Source organism: Dreissena polymorpha, chromosome 4 (assembly GCF_020536995.1).
Source record: "Dreissena polymorpha isolate Duluth1 chromosome 4, UMN_Dpol_1.0, whole genome shotgun sequence".
Lineage (NCBI taxonomy): Eukaryota > Metazoa > Mollusca > Bivalvia > Myida > Dreissenidae > Dreissena > Dreissena polymorpha.
The window spans coordinates 135,760,622-135,769,680 of record NC_068358.1 but is presented as its reverse complement, the minus strand read 5'-3'; the positions used below and the strand labels follow the sequence as shown (position 1 = coordinate 135,769,680).

Below are 9,059 nucleotides of genomic sequence, written 5' to 3'. Positions count from 1 at the left end.
GGCATTTTTCACTGTTGATTTGATCTGAAAAGAATGAACAGGTCAAAAGAGTTAGTTAAATATGGTTACTGACCAATTATCTGCTACTCATCTTGCTTGCAGTTGTTTATAAAATATGTATATTATTATATAATCGATATTTTACATGACTGGTGAGTCCTCTTAGCCAAAATGGTCCGTAAAACAAAATAGTGTCTTTGTGTCGTATAAACGAATCTGCACTAAAACTAAATTTTGATTCACATCGTAAATCGAATTATTTCTGTCGTCATTTGTCAAAACGAAAGTACGGTTTATATTCAAATGCATTATTTTTCTCTTTCCACGATATTGTTTAAGTATGTTGATGCTGCATTAACAAATATATGAAGTGAAAAAAAAAACAAAAATAAACAACGGTTGCGATTGAGACCTATAAACTGTTTGATGCCCATAATATCACTTTAAATTATTGTTCTGGTTTTATCTTTTGGAGATAGTGGGAGGGCATGAATTGGTGTTTACTACTAAATGCTTGAAATATGATAAAATTAGAGACCATAGTACAAAATTGCACTGAAAAAGGTTACATTCCATTAGAAACCGGACGGACAAAAAGTTGCAAAAACAGTCGATTTGGATTTGTGTCAAGTTATTTCTTGGTTTGAGTATGACATATCTTTTTTTATTGCATAAATCGATTCCGCTTAAAATGGCTTTAAGAAACGGTATGGTTATGGGGGCCTCTATGTACGAAATGTAGCATTTATGTTCGTTTAGATGACGCTTTTAAATTGAATTATATTGGGAAACTATTTAATATATTATGACCTGTACCGCTAGCTAGGTAGTGTGTGTGTGTTTGTTGGTGGTGGTGGGGGGGGGGGGGGGGGCATTTTTTAGAATCCACTTTAAGCTGACCAGCTTTACTGGTAATACATTGAAATACTTAAAATGCACACATACTTTCGAAGATTTGTTGTTAAAAAATTCAGGATCACAGGGGAGGAGATTGTGTTCCTTAAACACGACAACTAATCATGGTTATCTCTCACGGGTTTATATCCATGTTCATTTCTTGAACTGCAAACATTGTTTGCTTCTTGTAAGGCGCATGACGGAAATTATTTCATAAGAACTAAGAAGGCTTGTTAAACACAGCTGACTTAGCCAGATAACAACGACACAAGCGATGCGTATTTATAAAAATAAATTAACGAACTATTGAAAATATGAAAAATAAAATATTTACAATCATACTTGCTTATCCCATTTGCTCGAAATTGGTAGTTTTTATGCATGTATTTTTACACAATACATATTATGTATCTTTTGACAAAATATCATACATGTTCACAAGATGGAATTATTATGGCACAATTTAAGACACGCGACCGGGACATTTCTTTTCATAGATTCACGGACGCAGACGCACCCGCCTAGTTATTCTTGTTCAGCTTCATCCCTGGGGGTCATAAATACGTGGGGTAACGGGTATTTAATTTAACAAAGTACAAATGAATGACCGTGCACCAAAGCAGATCTGCCTATTTTATTGCATGTCTTGCTGTAAATATTGATGTCAAACAATTTACAATGTAATAGGACTTGCATTCATTTTCAAGATGTATTATCCGTTATAAATTATTTACAGACGTATTTGTTTATCTCATTTGCTAGAAATGGTTGTTTTTTCGATGCCTACATAACTATATATGTATCTTCCGACAAGATGTCATACATGTACACACGATATATTAATGTACAATTTAAGACACGCGACCGTGACATTTCTTTTCATAGACACACGAACGCAGACGCACCCGTCAAGTTATTATTGTACAGCTTCAACCCTGAGTGTCATTCATACGTGGAGTATTTAAAGTAACGAAGTACAGATGAATGGCCGTGCACCAAAGCAGATCTGCCTATTTTATTGCATGTATTATGTAAATATTGATGTTACACAATTTACAGACAGTGTACTTTTTGACTTGTATTAATTTTCAGGATGTATTACCCGTTGGGGGGTCGCTGTTATCGGCTTTAGGGCTATTATGATGACGGACATCTCAACAAGACCATTTTGCATGAATGACACGTTTTCGTTGACGATTTTAACGAATTAAAAGATGAAATATAATCCCCACGTCAACATTATTGTTCAGTTAAAAGCCAAAATACTTTTAACTCGTTCTTCTGTATAACAGTATAAAGGAATATTTCGAATATTTCGATCTCAAATAATTTCGGCTGTTTTTTTTATTTTGGTTTATATGTAATTTGTAATACTGTACTCATAAAAGTTTTTCCGATGTTTAAAAAGACTTTGACGCATTGTGTTGGACACAGGTTAGAGTGTGGCTATGAAAATTATTAATAAAAACATCATTTTTTAATGAAAAATAATCAAATCATAACGAAATATCAATTTCTCTGAAAAAACAAATTTCACTTTCAAATATAAATATAATTGACTCAACTCAAAATGACCCGAAAACAGAGCGCATCGCTTTTAGCAGTCATAACTTCATCAGTTGTGCAGAGATTTCCATGAACTAGGTCGTATTCAACGCAAACATGAATTTCCTTTCTTGAAAAGTACTTATCGTGCAATAGTGTTTCAAATGCTAGGTGAAATTGCAAGAAATAACACGACACAACTTAAATCGGGTCTGGTTTATTACGAATAGGTCACGTGAGTTGTGTATCGTGTTAACCGGTGAAACATTATTGACATGGGCATCGATCTGATGCCGATAGACCTCTATCCATATGCTATTTTATGATACTTATTATTTATTATGGTGCGTACTCAAAATTGTCGCCATGTTTTGTTGCATTGTGTTTCAGGACACTGGCGACAGATCAGCCCGGTTACGCTGTATCTACTTGGCCTCCGTAAACTCGTGAGTGAGTGGGGTCAAATATTTATCTGCCTGTATGCTGGTACTATTATGCCCCCCCTTCGAAGAAGAGGGGGTATATTGTTTTGCACATGTCGGTCGGTCGGTCCGTCCGTCCGTCGGTCCGTCCACCAGGTGGTTTCCGGATGATAACTCAAGAACGCTTAGGCCTAGGATCATGAAACTTCATAGGTACATTGATCATGACTGGCAGATGACCCCTATTGATTTTCAGGTCACTAGGTCATAGGTCAAGGTCACAGTGACTCGAAAAAGTAAAACGGTTTCCGGAGAATAACTCAAGAACGCTTATGCCTAGGATCATGAAACTTTATAGGTACATTGATCATGACTAGCAGATGACCTTTATTGATTTTCAGGTCGCAAGATCAAAGGTCAAGGTTCAAGTAACTCAAAATAGTAAAAAGGTTTCCGGATGATAACTCAAGAATGCTTACGCCTAGGATCATGAAACCTCATAGGTACATTGATCATGACTGGCAAATGACCCCTATTGATTTTCAGGTCACTAGGTCAAAGGTCAATGTCACAGTGACTCGAAACAGTAAAATGGTTTCAGGAGGATAACTAAAGAATGCTTAGGCCTAGGATCATGAAACTTCATAGGTACATTGATCATGACTGGCAGATGACCCCTATTAAAATTTATCGGTCCGCCCACTAGGTGGTTTCCGGATAATAACTCAAGAACGCTTAGGCCTAGGATCATGAAACTTCAAAGGTTCATTGATCAAGACTGGCAGATGACCCGTATTGATTTTCAGGTCACTAGGTCAAAGGTCAAGGTCACAATGATTCGAAATAGTAAAATGGTTTCCGGATGATAACTCAATAATGCCTACGCCTAGGATCATGAAACTTCATAGAAACATTGATCATGACTGGCAGATGACCCTTTTGATTTTCAGATCACTGGGTCAAAGGTCAAGGTCACAGTGACTCGAAACAGTAAAATGGTTTTAGGATGATAACTCAAGAACGCTTACGCCTAGGATCATGAAACTTCATAGGTACATTGATCATGACTGGCAGATGACCCCTATTGATTTTCAGTTCACTAGAACAAAGGTCAAGGTCACAGTAACTCGAAATAGTAAAACGGTTTCCAGATGATAACTCAAGAATGCTTAGGCCTAGGATCATGAAACGTCATAGGTACATTGATCATGACTGGCAGATGACCCCTATTGATTTTCAGGTCCCTAAGTCAAAGGTTAAGGTCACAGTGACTCAACATAGTAAAATGAATTCCGGATGATAACTCAAGAATGCTTACGTCTAGGATCATGAAACTTCATAGGTACATTGATCATGACGGGCAGATGACCCCTATTGATTTTAAGGTCACTAGGTCAAAGGTCAAGGTCACAGTGACAAAAAACGTATTCACACAATGGCTGCCACTACACCTTACATCCCATATGGGGGTATGCATGTTTTACAAACAGCCCTTGTTTTGTTTAGCCATGCTTTATAGTATTTCAGTATAAATAGTATATTATAGTATATCAGCCGCGTCAGTCGAGACCTGGTCATATACCATATGCGACCAGTGTAGCTACATTCAGGAGCTCAGTCAGGAGCTACCCTGTCCCCTAATCGGACCAAGTAACCCTGGATGACAGTATAACAGATATTATACACATAACTGTTCAAACTTGTCTGGAGTTACTCTAGTCGCATATGACATAAGACATATTTTTGCATGAGACGGCTTATATGGTCATTCTTTAAATGTAATATGAAATGTATTGTTGATCGTTTGTTCATCTTGTATTGTCAACTTTTGTAAAAATGGAGCTGTAGCGAAGAGTTTGAGTACTGGAAAATGGATGTGAAGAGTACAGAATAACGTTGTTTTTTTTTTACATGAGTGAGATACAGTTCTGTACTGCTAAAACCACCAACATCATCAGCTGAGAACCGCCTATCAACAAGTGTTTCGGCCCTTTAATCACAGGACACTATCCAGGCGGCGGGCCCGCAGTGTTGATCAGACACTACGTGTTGGTGGTAGGCTTCCAGCTCCTCTCCTCTCTCTTCATCCACAACCAACAGGATGCCCTTTCTGCTGCTAGGCTCAGTTTGCCCACTGCTCTCTTCCTGTCTGCTCCTTTGATGCCCAAGGCACTGAACATTCTCCACAGCGACTGTGCTGGGAATCCTCTAGTGCCAATTTCCACAGGGTAGAGCCACACTCGCCATCCTTTCTCTCTGCACTGTTCTTTCAGGTATGTATACTTGGCCTTTTTCCGTTCGAAGGCCTCTTCACAACGAGATTCCCAAGGGACTGTCAGTTCAACCATGATCAGACACTTATCTTTAGTGGACCACAACACAATGTCAGGCCTTAATGTTGTCTGGATAATGTTCGGGAACACTAGCTTTTGCTTCAGGTCAACAGACATTTCCCACTGATCAGATTCATCTAATACAGAACTGGTAGGCTGCAGTTTTTTAGGCGCCTTTTGTCCTTCCTTCACGAACTGAATCATTTGGGGTTTCTGTCTGGGCCTCTTCTTGGTCCTCTCGCGCTCCAACTTGTCAGCAAGTTCCTGAAGAACACTGTCGTGTCTCCACCTGTAGCGTCCTTGGGTGAGGGCTGTGGTACACGATGGCAGAATATGTTCCGTGGTTCCTGTCTTGTCACACAATTGGCACTTGGGGTGGTCCTGTAGACCCCATCTGTGCAGGTTTGAGGGTGACGGTAGCAGGTCATAGACTGATCTGAGCAGGAACGCTATCCTCAGTGGTTCGTAGCTCCAAATATCAGCCCAGGTCAGTTTTCTTTCTGTCGTTGTCCACTTCGTCCACGCACCTTGGGCACCCATAGCCACAGCTTTCGCGCTTCTGTCTTCTTCTTCTGCTGCTCTGACTTCATCTTGCACCATTCTCCTCCTTTCCATGTTTCCAGCAGAGCTCCATAATGTTATGTTGGAGCTGCCTAGCCCCTGTCTGCCTACAGCTGTGATGCCGACAATGTCTTTTTGCTGGAGTCTTTTCTCGGCCTGTTCGACTGCTTGGCTTGCTGACCACTTTCTCCCTGTCCTAGTTTCAATCCCAGCATTTCGGATTGAACTGTCCTGCGATTGCTTGAGCGTCACTACCAGTAGTGTCTTTGCAACTTTGAACTCCTCCACTAGTGATGATAGCGGGAGTTGTAGCTGGTTCGATCGCCCATACAATCCGATGCTGGTAAAGCTTGGTGGTATTCCCACCCATCGGCGCAGGTGTTTGCTGATCTTTCTCTCCAAGCATTCGACAGAGGATGTCGGTATTTCATATAGCATAAGGGGCCACATCAGTCTCGGGAGAAGTGCATTCTGGAAGAGCCATGCCTTGAACTTTCCTGGTTAAGCGGATTTGTCAATTTGTTTCAGCCCTTCCTGGAGCTGTGATCTGATGCGCTCTACGTTTGCTTTGTCACTAAGGCTCGAATCATACCACTTGCCCAGGCACTTTGTGGGACTGTCCATAATTGATGGTATTTCTTCCCCTTGGACTTGTAGGGTGAACCGTTTTGTGACTGATCCGCGCTTGATGACCAGACTTCTGGACTTCTTGGGTTTGAAATTCATTCTAGCCCAGGTGGCTGCCTCCTCCAATACTTTCAGTACCCATCTTGCTTGTATGTGTGTCTGTGTTGTCACGGTTAGATCGTCCATGAAGCCTCTGTTTATTGGCAGGTGTAACCCTGTAGATGTCTTAGGCCCGCGGGTTTCTTTGTTTGCAGGGTTGATTATGAGGTTCATGCCCATCACAAACAGGACAACTGAGATGGTACACCCGGTCACTATTCCCTTCTCCAGTCTCTGCCAAGCTGTCATATTCTCGCCAACCATGAAGCGCAGTTTCATTCCACTGAAGTACGCATTGATCATCCCTTGAATGTGTTCAGGGATATGGTAGTACTGGAGGGCTGATTCGATGAGCTTATGTGGAATAGATCCGTAGGCGTTTGCAAGGTCTAGCCATACTACAGTCAGGTCTGATTTGTTCACCTTTGCTTCTCTAATGAGCTGGCTGATTGCACTGGTATGCTCCACACACACTGAGAAGCCTGGCACTCCACCCTTCTGGACTGTCGTATCAATGTACCCATTTGTGGTAAGGTAGGTTGTCAGTCTTCTGGCTAAGATGGCGAAGAATATCTTGCCTTCCACCTTTAGCAAAGATATTGTTCTGAACTGGCTGATGTTTTTGGAGTTCTTCTCCTTTGGAGTAAATATACCTTCGGCATGTAGCCACTCATCAGGTATTATCCCCTTCCTCCAGATCACCTTAAGTAGGTTCCAAAGTCTACGCAGCAGGAGAGGGCACATCTTGTAGACCTTGTATGGTATCTTGTTTGGTCCTGGGGCTGATCCCATTCTCGCTTTCCTCACAACTTCTTTCACCTCTAAGAGCGAGGGCTCTTTACATTCCAGTGGGGATGTTTGGGGTACCACAGGTTCTAGTCTTGGGCAATCCCCGAGTGGTATTAACCTGTCTGGATCTGAGTGAACCTGTCTGAGGTGTTCCTCGATGTGTGCCATACTGGTTTCTAATTGGCCTGACCGTTCTTTGTCCAGAAGTTGTTTGGAAAATTTGTATGGGTTAGATACAAACTCCGCTCTCTTTTGTGCCCTTCTTCTTCTCGCCGTTCTCGCATTCTCAGCCTTCCTTAAAGTCTGTAGCTCTCTCCTAAGAATGTCTCGTAGCTCCTGGTGGCCCAATCTCTCTTCTTGACTTGCCTTCTTGTATGCCTTGTTGAGGCTCTTCAGCTCTCCTCTAATCTGTTTCATGCGACTCTGTCTCCTGTTGGGTGTCTGCTGGGGATTTGGTCGACGTGTTTTCTTGGTGCCAAATCGCTCCTTAGCCACCGTGTAGACTAGAGTTGTCATGCACTTTAACTTCCTATCTACTGGTCCTTGCATGGTGGATGTCAGTATGGCATCTAGCTCCTTGTCTAAGTCGTTCCAGGCTCTTTTGTCTGTGGTCTTCGGCCAGTCAATTGGTTGTCGTTGTTCCACTGCGGCCTGATTGGCTTTGGGCTGCGGCAGGTCGTGTATTTGCTCAGTTTGTTCTTCTTCTCTTAGTAATTCCAGAAGCGGGTCCTCTTCATCCTTCATCTCGCCAGGTAGTGTCGAAGTAGCACTCCTTGTCTGGGCAGTGAGCTGTTCAGCAGCGGAGAGGTCCCCAGTACTATGGGTTGTGACCTGACTAGGATCCTCCTGCGTCTCACCAGGGATCAAACCTGCGCGCTGTTGCTGTTCAGTTCTCTGACCACACACCGTTCTGGCTTGGTGGATTCGTAGGCCTCTGAGGTTTTTGCAGACCTTGCCACACCTGCATCTAACAACTTTCGGTGTTCCAGTCAATGTCGTTTGGACTAGCTGTGTCGTTACCGTTAAATCCGTCCTATTGAGTCTTTCTTCCACCCTCCCTCTCGGAAGACTCTGAGGGTATTCTTCAATGTTCGAGTCTGTAGCTGTTGTATGTGGGTTGTCCTCTCTCGAAGACTGCACTCAGGGGTGCTAGCCCATTGTGCCCCGGTCCAGGCTGTTCCTGGGGGTCACCTGTCTCTCCAAGTGTCACCAAACTATTCTTGGTTGTCATCTGGTCTTTCCCAAATGTCAACGGTTTCCCGGACAGTAAATGAGTGAGATACAGTTCTGTACTGCTAAAACCACCAACATCATCAGCTGAGAACCGCCTATCAACAAGTGTTTCGGCCCTTTAATCACAGGTCACTCTCCAGGCGGCGAGCCCGCAGTGTTGATCAGACACTACGTGTTGGTGGTAGGCTTCCAGCTCCTCTCCTCTCTCTTCATCCACAACCAACTGGATGCCCTTTCTGCTGCTAGGCTCAGTTTGCCCACTGCTCTCTTCCTGTCTGCTCCTTTGATGCCCAAGGCACTGAACATTCTCCACAGCGACTGTGCTGGGAATCCTCTAGTGCCAATTTCCACAGGGTAGAGCCACATTCGCCATCCTTTCTCTCTGCACTGTTATTTCAGGTATGTATACTTGGCCTTTTTCCGTTCGAAGGCCTCTTCACAACGAGATTCCCAAGGGACTGTCAGTTCAACCATGATCAGACACTTATCTTTATATAAATAAATAATGTATAAAATACTTAGGGAAAATGTGTTAGTGATTGAGTTTGTTCTT

The 9,059-nt window shown here is 42.6% G+C and overlaps 2 protein-coding genes across 2 annotated transcripts; both read right to left on the bottom strand.

Moving 5' to 3' along the window:
• Positions 1 to 4,482: 4,482 nt before the first annotated feature.
• Positions 4,483 to 6,208, bottom strand: LOC127878821 (uncharacterized). Its single transcript, XM_052425347.1, has 2 exons — positions 4,963 to 6,208; positions 4,483 to 4,520 (listed from the first exon to the last, which is right to left on the bottom strand). The coding sequence occupies exons 1-2, from the start codon at positions 6,206 to 6,208 to the stop codon at positions 4,483 to 4,485; spliced, it is 1,284 nt and encodes a 427-aa protein (XP_052281307.1).
• Positions 6,209 to 6,259: 51 nt separating this feature from the next.
• On the bottom strand, positions 6,260 to 8,872 carry LOC127878820 (uncharacterized). The gene is made up of 2 exons (XM_052425346.1): positions 8,731 to 8,872; positions 6,260 to 8,376 (listed from the first exon to the last, which is right to left on the bottom strand). Exons 1-2 carry the CDS (start codon positions 8,870 to 8,872, stop codon positions 6,260 to 6,262), a joined length of 2,259 nt encoding a protein of 752 aa, XP_052281306.1.
• Between the last annotated feature and the right edge of the window lie 187 nt (positions 8,873 to 9,059).

What these genes read in the sequence shown, in the direction of transcription:
- LOC127878820 (XM_052425346.1), bottom strand. Translation starts at nt 8,872, where the DNA reads ATGTGGCTCTACCCTGTGGAAATTGGCACTAGAGGATTCCCAGCACAG. An exon ending in AGCAGCAGAAAGGGCATCCA is followed by an intron (nt 8,377 to 8,730) that starts GTTGGTTGTGGA and finishes CACATACAACAG; the next exon opens with CTACAGACTCGAACATTGAA.
- LOC127878821 (XM_052425347.1), bottom strand. Translation starts at nt 6,208, where the DNA reads ATGTGGCCCCTTATGCTATATGAAATACCGACATCCTCTGTCGAATGC. An exon ending in AGCAGCAGAAAGGGCATCCT is followed by an intron (nt 4,521 to 4,962) that starts GTTGGTTGTGGA and finishes ACTGTCATCCAG; the next exon opens with GGTTACTTGGTCCGATTAGG.